The 15,495-nt window shown below is 38.3% G+C and overlaps 1 protein-coding gene across 4 annotated transcripts in view; it reads left to right on the forward strand.

Annotated features, from left to right (window-relative positions):
- Positions 1-15,495, forward strand: part of Xrcc4 (X-ray repair cross complementing 4) — a 239,567-nt gene that overhangs the window by 153,255 nt on the left and 70,817 nt on the right. For all 4 annotated transcript variants that reach the window (XM_028854139.2, XM_028854141.2, XM_028854142.2 and 1 more), the window contains exon 7: positions 7,370-7,517. In XM_028854139.2, the coding sequence (XP_028709972.1) occupies positions 7,370-7,517 (148 nt within the window). The remainder of the gene's footprint in view (positions 1-7,369; positions 7,518-15,495) is intronic.

The following is a 15,495-nucleotide window of genomic DNA, read 5'->3' on the forward strand; positions in this document are numbered from 1 at the left end:
ATGTTCCTCAGGACACTTGGGCCAGGGAAAGCACATGGGGGATTAGCAGTAAATGTGTGTGGCCTGGGAAGAAGAGATATGACTCTCTCCATTAGAATATAACAAGCTGTGCATCATAATGAAAATCTCTACAAAGTGATAGGATGAGAACCTGATAAATTATGAACCTGGAAATAAATTTCTGGTTTTGGTTTTATTTTATTTATTGAAAATAGATTCTTCCTTATACAATACATTCCCACATCCCCACCACCATTTCCCCTCCTTCCATTCCTCTTAGCTCCCCCCATATCCCCTCTACCCTAGATCTACACCCTCTCTGTTTCCTCTTCAGAAAAGAGCAGCCTCCAAGAGTCAATAGCCGACCAAATAGATCAAAAGATACCATAAGGCAAGGAGAAAGCTCTTACATCGAGCCTGGACAAGGCAACACAGTAGGAAGGAGAGTCCCAAGAGCAGGTTAAAGAGTCAGAGATACACCCGTTCCCTCTGTTAGGAGTCCCATAAAAACACCAAAGTAAAAGACACAACATATACAAATATACCTGGTGCAGACCCATGCAGGCTCTGTGATTGCCACTTCAGTCTTCTGTGAGCTCCTATGAGCCCTGCTTAGTTGATTCCGTGGGCCATGTTCTCCTGGTGTCCTCAACTCCTCTAGTTTCTACAGTCATTCCTCCCCCTCTTCTGTGGGCTTCCTTGATCTCCCAGGGGTGGGACCTGATGGAGACCTCCAATTTAGACTTTCTCTAAGTATAATGTCTGCCTGTGGGTCTCTGCACACACTCCCATCTGCTGCAGGAGGAAGTCTCTCTGATGATTACTGGACAAGGCAAGATATATGAATGTACAAGAATATTATTAGGAATCATTTCGGGGTGTGTGTGTGTGTGTGTGTGTGTGTGTGTGTGTGTGTGTGTGTTTGACAAAAAGAAAAAAAATCTAAAACTGTTAAGACTTAAGAGTTTATTGGTCAGAAACTGAAATGTACCAGGTAGTTTTTCTCATGGGACTTTTCCAAATTCCTGGCAGTTTAGCCAAGGGTCATTTAATTTGACATTGAGAATACCCAGGGAAGCCAACACTCTCCTCATGTCTTCTCTCTGCTGCCAAGGTCCTGCAGTTCTGCTGTCAGATGAGAAGTGGGGTTTTGTGAGCCACCTTTTATAATAGCAGGGATTGTGTAAAGGTCCCTCATTTCCAGAGCAGCGAATCTGATGAGAACTTGAGATTCATCCCACAGCCTCGCCAGTCAGTGCTTCAGGGTTAGTGCGCCGGTTAGCAATGGCCTTTTCCTTCACTTTCCTTGTTTAGAAGTTACTGGAAATATGGAAAGATACTTTGTGATGACAGAGAATGGATGATAGTTTTTAAAACTGGGAATTCTAGAAGTACAGTTATAGGGAATTCAGCTTCCAATCAGTTGGAAGTCTTACTGTTCCATCTCAATTTGAAAGGTGGTAAATTTATTACTTATGTATCTCCTTTACCCTTTTTTCCTTTGTAATCAACACTTAACCTATTTTGTTCTTTTTTTCTCTCTATTTTTCTCGTATTGAAAATAGATTATTTTCATACAATATGTTCTGATTATCCCCCAAACTCCTCCCAGATCCTTCCCACCTCCCCTCCTATCTCAGTCTACACCCTATACGCCTCTCCTTAGAAAATAAATAAACATCTAAAAAATATATCAGAATAAAGCAAAAACAAACAAACATAAAACTGGAACAGGACAAAAGAAAAAGCAAACAGAAGAGAGAGAACCAAAGAAGATTGAAAGGAAAAGATGCAGAGACACACACATTCATACACACAAGAACCCCATTAAAAAACACACACACACACACAAAATGGGAAGCCATTATGTATAAGCAAAGGATCTGTTAGGTTAAAAAAATTCCTGACAGACATGAGACAAAAACCCTCCAAAGGTGCCCCTATGTTCATTTCCTGTTGGTCATCTAAAGTTGGGCATCAGACCTGCCCTTAGGAGTGGTTTCTATCCCCGATGAGATGCCTTTGGAAAGAACTAATTTTCATTTGCAAATGGTTACCAATTGGAGATAGCTTCTAGGTCAGGTATGGGGGTTTGTGACCACTTACCCCTCAGCCCTGCCACGCCACCTGGCTCAGACCCCTGTAGGCCTTCTGTCTGCGGCCGTATGTGACTGGTCCTCCTGTGTCTCAAAGACCTGTTTTCTTTGGTGTCCTCCATCCCCACTGTCTCTTACAGTTTTTCTGCCTCCTGTTCCATAGGGCTTTCTGAGCCATGAGAAGAGGAATTTGATGGAAACAACCCATTTAGGACTGAGTTGTCCAAGTTTTCTCATTCTCTGCATATTGTCCAGCTGTGGATCTCTGTATTTGTTTCACATTTACTGCAGGAGGAAGCATCTATGATGATGACTGAGCAGGGAACAGATCTATAAGTATAGCACAGTGTCATTAGGATCATTTTTAGGGTTATATTCCTTTAGCAGAACATAAGAATTTGGTTTTCCTCTAGGTCCCTGGCATATCTGTTCTCAAGATCCTTGCCAACTGAGCAGTATATGGGATGAGGTCCATCTCGTAGAGTGGGCTTTAAATCCGATCAGATATTGTTGGTTAGTCTCACATGATGTTTGCCACCATTTCACCAGCATTTCATGAAGATAGGTCATCATTATAGATCAATGGTGTTTACCTTTCTCCTTTGGTAGCATGCAGAGTAACTTCCAGTACTATGAACACTAGTCATTAGTGAATGAAGGCCCTAGTTAGGCACCAGATCAACTTCCCCATGTGCAGTGAGTTGTGTGGGTATTGTCTTCAGAAATAGGTACTTAACATCTGTTTTTAGAGCCCAATCAATAGCCCTGACAATACTCATTTCTTATCTGTTTTTATAGTTTATTATGAGCATGATTCCATTCAGGCCATGCACTTCCTCATTGTTTTTTACTAGTATCCTTTCTTTTCCAACTCTGTTCAAGTTTCCCTTGTGTCTATAATAAATATCAAGAATGAAGTGATAGCTTAGCAGTTAAAAGCAATTGTTACTTTTGAAGATGACTGTCTTAGTTAAGTTTTTTATTGCTGTGAAGAGACACCATGACCATGGCAACTCTTATAAAGGAAAACATTTAATTGGGGTGGCTCACTTACAGTTTCAGAGGTTCAGCCCATTATCATCATGGTGGGGAGCATGGTGGCATGCAGGCAGATGTCATGCTAGCTGCATCTTGGCTTGAAGGGAACAGAAAGTCAGCTGCCACACAGAGCAGTATCCTGAGCTTAGGAGCCTCAAAGCCCGCCCCCACAGTGACACTCTTCCTCCAGCAAGACCATACATACTCCAACAAAATCACACCTCCTAATAGTGCCACTCCCTATGAGCATATAGGGGCCAGTTACATTCATACTACCACAATGACCCAGGTTCTATTTCCATATCTGATGTTCTCTTCTGACTTCTTCAGGCATCAGGCATGGGCATGGTGCATATATAAACATTTAGGCAAAACATTCACATATATAAAATAAATCTAAAAATTGAATAGAATATGTAATTTATAACATACTTAATGTTTACTTTAAAATGAGGTGCATGAATGGAAAGTGAAGACTTGAGTTGTTTACTTAAAAATATCTACACAGAAGAGGAGGCAGACGATTGTAAGAGCCAGAGGTGGTGGGTGGCTTCAAGGAAACAGCATTTTCTAGACACAAAGGGCTGGTGCACATATGAATTTATAGACACCATGACAGTATGTGCATGACCTGCGCAAGTTCAAGGCAAACAAAACTTCAGAAAAGAAAAGGGAGGGCATGTGGTCACAAACTCCTACCCTTAGCGAAGAAACTGTAGTTGACCCCTGCTAGGAGAGGGAAAATCAGTTTTCTACAATGGAGTATCACTGATTGTATAAACTACACTCCACTAACCACCATTATCAGACACCATGGTTTTTATGTCTTGTTTTTTTGTTCTTTGTTTTGTTGGATGGGTTATTTTGGTTTTAGTATATACATATACACACATATACATACATATTTATATATACTGTTTTTTAAGAGAGAGAAAGAACATGAAATTGTATAGGTAGGGAGAAGAACAGATCTTGGAGGAGAGAAATTTTGGAAAAGAAAAAATATGATCAAGATATGTTGTATAATTTTTTAAATAAATAATTTAAAAGAGAGACTGGGAATCAAGAAAACAACAAAAAAATAACAAAAATATAATCACATTCAAATGTTCATGGGAGCTACTAAAGTTCTTAGATATTTAAGTCACTTTCATAATGTGACTGACTGTGCAGTTGAGCTACACATCCACCAGAGTGTATTTATTATGCCCAATAACATTTAGGCACTGCTTAGTAATTATTATGCTACATTTTTCAGAAAGGATTGAGAAAGAATACATGTGCACATGTTTGTTACCAAGACAAATGTTGAAAATGCATTTGCTCTTTGGGTGTTTGAATCCCTAGATGCAGAATCCATCCCAATACATTACTACTTATTAGTATTAAAAAATTCAGCTTGGCGGTGGTGGCGCACGCCTTTAATCCCAGCACTTGGGAGGCAGAAGCAGGCGGATCTCTGTGAGTTCGAGGCCAGCCTGGGCTACCAAGTGAGTTCCAGGAAAGGCGCAAAACTACACAGAGAAACCCTGTCTCGAAAAACCAAAAAAAAAAAAAAAAAAGAAAAACTTTAAAGATTTTGGGCTGGAGAGATGGCTCAGAGGTTAAGAGCACCGACTGCTCTTCCAGAGGTCCTGAGTTCAATTCCCAGCACCCACATGGTGGCTCACAACCATCTGTAATGAGATCTGGCACCCTCTTCTTTATAAATAATAAATAAATAAATCTTTAAAAAAAATTCAGCATGGTATAGGCATTTTGGAAGTTCTAATTCTTTGTTTACTTCTTCTCAGTATGATTCAGTTCCCTGTTTTACTTGAAACAGTTTAGAAATATAGTATGCACCAGCCAAATCTGAGGGACTGAGAAAACCAAACAACTAGCTGGCACCAAGATGCATTCATGTGAAAATTCTGGAAATCAGTAATGTAAGAATTAGGAACAATGTGTCTTTTCTGTTTTCTGGAATTACCAAGTGAAGTGGGAAGAATGTAACATGGTGTTTTGCCATTTATTACAGGGGTGGTAGATGTTAAAAATCTCATTTTAATCAATACCTGGAGGGAATGCATCATCACAGCACAGTTGACATACACGTTCCTGAAACAGTGCAGGGAGAGCAGCAGAGAGCACTGTGGTGATAATTGCTTGTCCTCTAATAAAGCTTGCCTGAAGATCAGAGGAGAGGACTAACCATAGAATTAGCCATAGAAGTCAGGCAGTGGTGGCGCACACCTTTAATCCTAGCACTCAGGAGGCAGAGATCTGTCTGGATCTCTGTGAGTTCAAGGCCACCCTCAACTACATGAGATTAATCCAGTCTAAAGAAACAGAACCAGGCAGTAATGACACACACCTTTAATCCCAGCACTTGAGATCTCATCAGCAGTAGGAGGTAGGATGGTTGAGACAGGAAGTTGATATGGCTGGGCAGAGAAAGGCATATAAGGTGTGAGGAGAGGCCCTTTTGGCTGAGGACTCAGAGGCCTTCAGTCTGAGGATTCCTGGAGACAGGATCTTCTCATTTCAGCTCAGGAGTTGGCAAGGTGAGAAGTGGCCGTGGCTTGTTTCCTCTGATCTTTCAGCATTCACCCCAATATCTGGCTCCGGGTTTTTATTGTAATACCATTTAGGATTCGTACAATAACTGTTTCTCCAGTTGTGTTTACAAACAATATCTATACGATGTAGATCGATCCATTAAATGGTAGTTAGACTATACAGCTGGCCTTTTTCCTCACACCACTTTTATAGAAAGATTCTGTTCTAATCATCCACAGAAATGAATCATAGTGTTTCAGTTAACTGTCCAGAAATACTGGTCATGCACAGCTCTTTGTGGTGAATGATGGTTCCCAATAACTTGGAAGTATGAGAAGATTACAATATATATCAGAACTATTCATTTAAGAAAATTAACACTAAAATTAGTAGTGTTTGCTTGGGAAGTCAGCTAAGATGTGGACATAAGTTCAGACTCTCTACAATTCTGTCATTGTTTTGTTGATCTGTATTTACAACACTAGTAAAAGTCCTGGCTCCATTAGATCTCAAGCAACACATGAGCCCATCATCATAATCAGCTGACTTGCATCACACCTCCTTTAAACCGGAAGTTAAGGGCTGTGAATGCATTGGTTTCCCATACTTTATTCAAATTGACTATTGAGCCAAGTATAGTGGTGAGTAACTTCAATCTTAGGACTGGGAAGGCAGAGGCAGACCGATCTCTGTGCATCTGAGGCCAGACTGGTTCTGCATAGCAAGTTCAAGACTAGCTATGGCTACATAGTGAGACCCTGTCTCAAAAATAAATAAACATTTAAAAATTCAATTAAGGATTCAGGTAAGATGCTTTTACACCTTCCTCAGCACCGTGTTCACCTTAGGAGAAAGTTACCTTTTGAAAACCTCCTATTGACCCCTTGTCTTCACTGAATCTGCTGCTGTTTATGATAAAGGACTGGGCCTTCCCAGTACTTCCAACTATCTACATCCTCTCATTTCAGTGTCTGTATAGCGTCTAAGCTTCTGCTTTAATTGTGGAACACAACTTTTTTTTCTGATAAGATTAAATGAGACCCGAGGACATGTATCTATACCAAGAGGACACAATAAAAGCTCAAATCTTTTTGATATCATTGTTGTAAGCCCACAAATACCGCCTTTTTTTATAAAAACATGGAACTTGGTAGAACAATTTGTGTATCGGCTAACAAGCAGGTATTGTTAGTACCCTTAAGCTGTTTGGAAGGAGATTAATAAAAAATCCAGGAATGTAAACCAAGCATGTTTCCACTGTTGCCTGTGCCTCACAAGTACAGGTCACCTTGAAGCTTTAGCCTCTTTAAATTCCTCTTTCACTGAGGTCCTTTGATTCTCAAGCCTGTAATTTTCTGTAACTAACAAATTCCCACACTCACATTATCACTGTTCTAAGTTGCTTCATGCCATCCCTCTACTACATTTCTTATGCTCTGTTGAAGTCCTGTTTGTCTCAGATGGACAGAGACTGTTAACCAGATTTTCAGTAGACACTGTTGACAATTCTCACATTGGTAGTGAACCACTGCACACCATCTGCCTGCTTCACACAAGCAAGTGTGCATAAAGGTTTGAGGAAGTAGTTTTGCTAGATTTTCACGGTGCTACTTACGTCATTGTTGAGGAGCAATTTAATACTTAATATGAGTTACATGCATAATCTGACTGCATTGCATTTTATTCTATTTTAGCCACTCATTGTAAAGATGATTCCTTATTTTCAAGTCCCGATGTCACTGATATTGCGCCAAGTAGGAAGAGGAGACATCAAATGCTGAGGAATCTTGGGACAGAACCTAAAATGACTCCGCCGGAGCCGCAGCTGCAGGAGAAGGAAAGGTGAGTGTCTTGCCTGACGCAGACTGCATCCTTGGAAAGGACAGCCCAAAACATTAGAGCTCAAACGGTAATGCTATGAGATCACAGAAAGTGATTCAGAAAATATATTTTCTCTGGTATTTGGTTAATTCCTTTTAATATTTAAGGCAGAAATCCCAAAAATATACGCAGTTTTCTTTATACTTTTCACAGTTTGATAGAAATAGCATGTAAGCTTGTGTTCAGTAAAGCATTTCAATCTAATTTATTGCTTAAAGGACACCCAGACCACATTCAAATTAGCCCCTCTGTCAGGTTATGCTCTTTTTTCCCCCTCTGATAAATTACCTCTTTCTAGTCATCTGTTTATTTATATCAGACTTTGCAATTATGTTCTTTTATTTTTCCTCTTGGTTTCAAACATGAATTAATATTCTAATTTAATTGTGATGAATTTAAAGAAAAAAATTCATTTTAACAAAACAATGGATATTTATATAGTATTATTACTTCAGTTTTAAATGAATGTGTGACGTGTGTGTGTGTCTGTCTGTGTGTATGTATATATTGAGGATTTCTTTTCTTATAAGTTGTAGTTGATTTAGCAGATGGTGTTGTTTGTTAGATCTCTGCAGAATGTAGGAAGAGAACACCTGGGGCTCTCAAGGCTCTTCCTTGGGGCTCCATATGTTCCTCACTTCTTGAAATCCTCACCTGTGTGAAGCTGGGTTTTCTTTACATCCTCATTAAAATAATATGTCATAGTTGATAAAATGCAGAAGCAAATGAAAATTGAACTGTTTTCCATCAAGCCAGCCACCAAACAGATTTACAGATGTACAAAACAATGTTGTCACAAGCTGTTCCTTGTTAGTTTAGAAAAGACACTGAAGTTTTATAAAGAGTATGTTATTCCAGTTAGTGTAAAAGGACCATGAATTTGAAGGAGAGTGGGAAGGGTGCATGGATGGGTTAGAGGGAGGAGAAGAAGGGAGAAGTGCTGTAATTATATTATAATCTCAAAATTTTAAAAAAAACGTTCAAAAGTATATATTATTCATGTTGTCAGCAAGATTGGTGTAATCTTGAAATAATTAATGAATATTTTAGTGTTAATTTTCAAGATGTCATCTATAGTCCACATTAACAAAAATGTGGAACTAACACTCTTGAGATGCTCAAAAAGTTAAAAAGTATAAAATGATCCTGATACCAAAACTTTTTAGAATTCTATAAACAATGAGGATACAAAGGGAGGCATAAGTCATGTCTCAGGAGTCTGTCAAGATGACAGCAGGATTTTTGGGTTTTTTTTTTTTTTTTTTTTTTTTGGTTTTTCGAGACACGGTTTTTTTAAAGTTTCTACCATAAATAAGTATTGCTTATGTATGTAACTGCTCTCCTAGTCTATAATCCTGGCACTCTTATGGCTGGTGATGGTGGATTGTGCAAATTCAAAGCCAGCCTTCCTCTAATAGTTAGTTCAAGGCCAAATACCTATAGAGTGAGATCCTGCCCCCGAAACAAAACAAAAACATATAGATAAAAATGGGATTAATTGGGATATTCATTATTTCTTTCTGCAGTTGACCTGATCTCTTTGTCCATTGCATATAGTTGTGTGTCCAGACAACATATGTAGAAAACCAGTGTGCACTCAACTCCTGCTCTTTCCTGTTCATCGTCTGAGTTTCTTCCTCAGCTCTTAACCAGCTGAAAGAGCTTGTGTAATTCAAAGCCTATTGTTCTTTTACAGAGTACGGAAAAGTTATTCCTAAATTATATTAGGCTTACCAATCTATTTATATAAATAGTTATTACCAAGAATAAATTACTAGCAACCCAGAAAAACTAGGAGAATCCCCCGTCCCCGATTTAGCCAGTCAGCAAAATGTAATTCATTGGTATCACTTATGTATCAGGCATGATAGGAAATATTAAGGATCCAGAAAAGTCAAAAACAGAAATAATTAACCAATATCTCTTACAATTTTTGGTCTGGTTGTTTTATCTAATGAAAATCTTAGGCTGTAAGAAGGAAATGTGTTGGATTATGTGGTAGAATAGCATTTACATCTTTCCAGTGCATTTGTTAACAAAGTTTAAAGTTTCAAGATTACAAACATTCCCTATATACACATTGTTGCTAAAACAGGCTTGTGATATATGTATGGTAGATAAGTGAAAGAATTTTTTCTCTGAGTCATTACTATTTTTATGAAGCTTTTAAATAAATGTAATATGCTTTTCTTTCTAAAAAATCCACATTATAATGTTTCTTTATTCTTTGAAATGATTGTGACAGTTTTCCCGTATATTTTCAGCATTTTTAAAGTTGTCATAAACCATACTACCTCTTGTGAGTTGTATGCCAATTCTTGTAGGACCATCTGTCAAGGCTATCCCTATGTAGAACTGAAAAGCATATATAAAAATTCTGAGGACTAAACACAGTTTAGTTTAGCACGTGTCAATCAGGGGTTGAGTCTCTGACACCCTGCTTTAAGATTCCTTTTTCATCATCCAACTGAAGTAAGATATTAATGTATAAATTTTGTTTTACTTTTTTGTAGTTTAGAATGTCTTTTTCATTTTGAATATATAAGGCTGAAATTTTAGAGCACTTACAAAGTTTAAATACTTGTTCTACATTTCCAATTATTTCTCTAGAAAAAGAAGCTTTTGAAAAACAAAAATACATTTTTAGCAGGAAATGAAACAAAAAGCAACAATAACAAGGAAAAAAGTGGGATAAGATGTCACTAAGGGGGAGTTGTGGCAGGTAAAGAAGACATGGCTAAATATTGATGATTACTGTGGTGATATTTTATTTGTGCTGAAATGTGGTGATATTTTATTTGTGCTGAAATGTGGTGATATTTTATTTGTGCTTTAATAAATAAAGCTTGTCTGGAGATCAGAGGAAAAAGGCCAACCATTATAAGTAAACAAAGAAGTCAGGCAGTGGTAGCATATGCCCTTAACCCTATCACTTAGCAAACAGGATCTCTGTGTGTTCAAGGCCACACTGGAAACAGAGCCAAGCGTGGTGACACACGCCTTAATTCCAAAACTAGTTAACCATGAAGGTCTAGAGTTTTGTTCAGACAGACAGAAAGTAACAGAGCTGTGTAAGAAAAGGAAGTGATGTAGCTGGACAGAGAACACATCCGATGGCAGAGCAGCAAGGCATGTATGTGTGGGTAGAAAGGAAGTAGCTCACTTTGGAAGCTGCAGAGTTGGTGAGGTAAGGATGACTGGTGGCTTTCCCTATTTCCCTGATCTGTCTAAGGCTTTCACCCCTATATTTGGCTCCTTGCCTTTTATTTAATAAGACCATTTAGAAATTCATCTACAATTGGTGGCCAACATGGCAAGAATTCAGATCATCCAACATCTAGAACAACTTCAAGGCAACTAGCTCAGAGAATACAGCCTCACAGACTATTCCAGTCAGGACTTGACCATAATTCATAATTTTCTCAGGATCCCCATAAGAATACAGCACCCTTTATCAGCAGGAAGTAGCCTAGAAAACTATGCCCACATTCCCAAAAAATAGATTATGAATATGTGTCTTTGTTTAGGTTGTATGTTACAAATTGTTATTGGTCATAGTCAATATTTTTCTAAAAGAAGAAGGGGAATATGACATAAAATATAGGATATAGATATGATAGGATAAAAGGGTGGATTGTTGAACCTACTTTTAAAGAGCAAAGTTTAAACTGTTTAAAATGTTTTACAATGGTATAGATTTTAGTTTATTGATACAAATTTAAAGTTAATTTTGTTATACTATATGTATACTTCTACTCTTGTAGATATTTAATATTTAAGATATGTTTGTGCAGCTCATTTAAATTATAATGAATAATTTAAAAATACAGATTAATAATTAGTCTTCTATGATAGTCAAACTTATACTCATGTTAAGTTTTCTAGGTATACATAGATATAATTCAGTTAGGTAGATAATTTTCAAACACTTCAAAGACCCACAGAATATGGTATTTAAAATGTTTTAAAATGTAGACTTTTCTGGACAGTGACATACGTCTGCTCCTGGCAGCACCAATTACTTCAAGGAAGATGATGGGCACTGAAGACACTTCATGTGGAGTTCTTCTTCTTCTTCTTCTTCTTCTTCTTCTTCTTCTTCTTCTTCTTCTTCTTCTTCTTCTTCTTCTTCTTCTTCTTCTTCTCTTCTCTTCCTCCTTCTCCTTCTTTTCTTCTGCTTCCTCCTCCTCCTTCTTCTTTCTTCCTCCTCCTTCTTCTTTCTTCTTTTTGTTCTTGTTCTTTTTCTTCTTGTTCTTCTTGTTCTTCTTCTTCTTCTTGTTCTTCTTCTTCTTCTTCTTTTCTTCTCCTCCTCCTTCTCCTTCTTTTCTTCTGCTTCCTCCTCCTCCTTCTTTCTTCCTCCTCCTCCTCCTTCTTCTTTCTTCTTCTTCCTTCTTCTTCTTTCTTGAAAAAAATAGTCATTTGGGCCAGAAACTGTTCTTGCCTAGACTACTTGACAAAATGTTGTATCGACTGGACATGTAGGACCCATAGGAAGATGACCACTGAACTTTGCAAGGAAAAATGGTCCTTCAGGTTCCTGCTTTGCAGAAGAAACTGCCAGACGTTCTACAGCACACAGAGAAAAGTGACTGAGAGAGAAGAACTTTGGGTAACTGTCCAGGTAGCCAGCTGTCTCTGTCATTCTAGATTTTTGGAAGTTGCTTACAATGTTCTTCCTGTTTACTTAGGTAATATTATATCCTTCTTAGGTCTTTGATGTAATTGAAGACTAGATAGTTTTAATTATGGTTTTCCTCGGTTATGATAATAGATAAGGTAGATATGAAACCTTAGACTCACAAATATAGGATAGATAGGATATCTTCTTTAATTTTGCCAAATACAAATAGACTAGATATTATAACTCTAATTCTTGCTTGATAACTGTTTTGCTATATGTAATTTTACTATGTTAAAGTTCAAACCTTCCTTTTTGATTAGACAGAAAAAGGGAAGTGCTGTGGGATATCATTCTGTATGCTGTAAATGTGTGTTGCTCTGATTGGTTAATAAATAAAATGCTGATTGGCCAGTACCCAGGCAGGAAGTATAGGCAGGGTAAGCAGATGAGGAGAATGCTGGGAAGAGGAAGGGCAGAGTCAGGAGTTGCCAGCCAGACACAGAGGAAGCAAGGTGACAAGGCAGAACTGAGAAAAGGTACCAAGCCTCATGGCTAAACAAAAATAAGAATTATGAGTTAATTTAAGTGTAAGAGCTAGTCAGTAATAAGCCTGAGCTAATGGCCATACAGCTGTTATAATTAATATAAGCTTCTCAGTGATTACTTTATAAGTGGGCCACAGGACTGCAGGGACCTGGCCAGACTGGAGAAAACTTCCTACTACAGATTACCCTTTTTTTTTAAATAAAAACTTCCATATGTTATACTTATTCTTAAACAGTTTTTTCTAACCAATTCTTCTTAACACTGTATACATGATTTAGGTTATTATCATCAACTTTAGCTTTCCAAGCAAATGAACTGTTTATTTTATAAAGCATTTCATTGTTAGTACAACATTAATGGGTCACTGTTTTATGTAATTGTTTATATGATGGTTTGCTTTTGTTTAATTGTTCTAATGGAGGTATAATCTTTTTGTAAAGTTTACTAAAATATATGAAATGTTTCTTTTGGTATATTTTTAAGTATAGTCAGTAGAAATATCTCTTAGAATTGAATATAGTTCTGTTTTTGTCGAGTGCTTATCTAGCATGCCCAAAACTCTGGGTTCAATCATCAGCACTTTGGTATGGTCATATATCCTTATAATCATACCCTTTGGAGTTGGAAGCAAGAGAATCAGAAATTCAAGTACATCCTCTTTGTAGGCTGCATAGTGAGCTCAATGCCTATCTGGCCTAAATGCCATACTCTCTCAAAGATGAGGAAAGAGAGAAAAAGAACATTAGTTTTAACCCATGTGGAATTTTAAGTATTTGATTCAGTTGCTTACAAGATGACTTCCTCTATGTCTCCCATGATGGCCTCAGCCTCAGTAGCTGGCATTTACTATATGGTGGCCATCTAACTGTACATTGACTACGGAAATACACAGTGGGCATTTATGGGGATTTTTTCTATGACTTCCCGTACATTGCTATGCAAAGTAGTCACCTTACTTCATTTCATATAACATAGTTTGTATGACAGGATGCAATTAGATAATTAACCTAGATTTGAAGACCTTCAGGATGTATCAGAAACACCACAGAGTATTCAGCTTGAAGAATCCATCATTTGATCTATAACCCGAAGGGATAGGAGGTGTAGAACAGTGAGGTGGAGTGGAAATAAGTATTCAATCGTGGTCTAGGCTGGAAGGACATGCTCAGAGGTGTACATGTGATAGAGAGCAAGGCTGATAGTGTTAGATACTGGTGGGTGCTACTCTGAGGGCAGACCATGGTGAGCACGTACCCTTATTATGAACTCTACCTTTCCTCTAATATAAGAGCATCCCCAATATTATAGAGCAAGTCTCCCTTCAGTGTTTTCTGCCTGGTGACACTGCTTTGTAACTCTTTTTAAGATGCATCAAATTATTCCAGACCCTTGGTACCTAGCATCGTGTTACATGCCAAGGCCCCCCTAGGTCTTCCCCATTTCAGGCCTTTGTTCTATCTCATCTCTATTCCTTTGTGACTGGGAGGAGCCACAGAACCACAGTGTACCAAGGGTCCAATACTGCCCTACTAGGCTGGGACTCTGGGAGGGAACCTTTCTGTTCCTTTCTGTCCTGGTTTCTAGTCTCTCGACTTAACTCCTAGGCCTGCTGCATCCCCCCAGCAGGTGCCCCTCCTCCCACACCACTTTCATTTCCTAGGATCTTGGACCACTTGGTACAGATCCAGGGACCCCTAATTTTTCCATGTGGACCCTTTCTGCATTTCCTTCTAGTCCAGCTTCACCCCTTTACTCTTTCTTCATAAATTGATGGTAAATCCCTATTTCTAAAGACATAACTTGCTTATGCTATCCAACATGGAAAAAGCAAACTGTTGACTAATCTAAGGCTTCACCCTTACTTACCCTTCATGGTTTTGGAAGGAGCTTAGCATTGCTACCAGAGGAGAAAATTAATCATCAATATCTCCCAGCTACAATACCAATGATGAACAGCAATGACCTACCTATATACAAGATATACTGGTACAAGAGAGACATAAATGTCATGGAAGTAGCCAACCATTTTTAAATTGGGTGTAAGGCCCATTCCATGAAATGGAACTCATACCTGAAACTGCTAAAATGGCCTAGAACCTGAGACTAGATAGATCATGGACCCTTGTGAAAAACCTATTACTGTTATTCCACTAAATGAACATAGCAACAAAATGACTCCTAACGGCCATTGCTATACCAAGAGATGAGGGCACCACTCAGCCCTCACCAGAGAATGTTCTTCTTGGAGCAGATGGAAGGTGACACAGAGATCCAAAGCTGACAAAATGCATCTTGGGAGATGTTAGAGCACTGAGCTCTAAATAGATGTCTGTATCAAACCCTTCCCCTTGAGGCTCTATTCAGAAGAGCAGGCTTTCAGGAAGATTGTAAGATCCAGATGTGATAGATGACTCCAAGGAAACAGTGTCTTACAGACATAACCGGAGTGATACACATACGAACTCAGAGAAACTGTGCCACGTTCACGAGACCTGCCCAGGTTAAAAACAGACAAATCTAAGCCCTGGGCAGGGAAGCTGGCATAAAGCACCCTGGCTAAGAAGCTATTTGCAATTGACACCATCTGGGAAAGGGAAAATCAGGGCAGGCCCCATGCCCAGGAGAATTTGGACAACGCAAAACAGACTCCTTTTTTTATTTTTTACTCTTTGTCTTGTTTTCGTAATTTTTGTCTCATTAGATTTTATTTTAGCTTGTTTGTTTTGATTTTCATTTTTGTTTGTTGAGTTTTTGTTGTTTGAGAGAGAGAGA

The sequence above is a fragment of the Peromyscus leucopus genome, chromosome 11, assembly GCF_004664715.2.
Source record: "Peromyscus leucopus breed LL Stock chromosome 11, UCI_PerLeu_2.1, whole genome shotgun sequence".
Classification (NCBI taxonomy): domain Eukaryota; kingdom Metazoa; phylum Chordata; class Mammalia; order Rodentia; family Cricetidae; genus Peromyscus; species Peromyscus leucopus.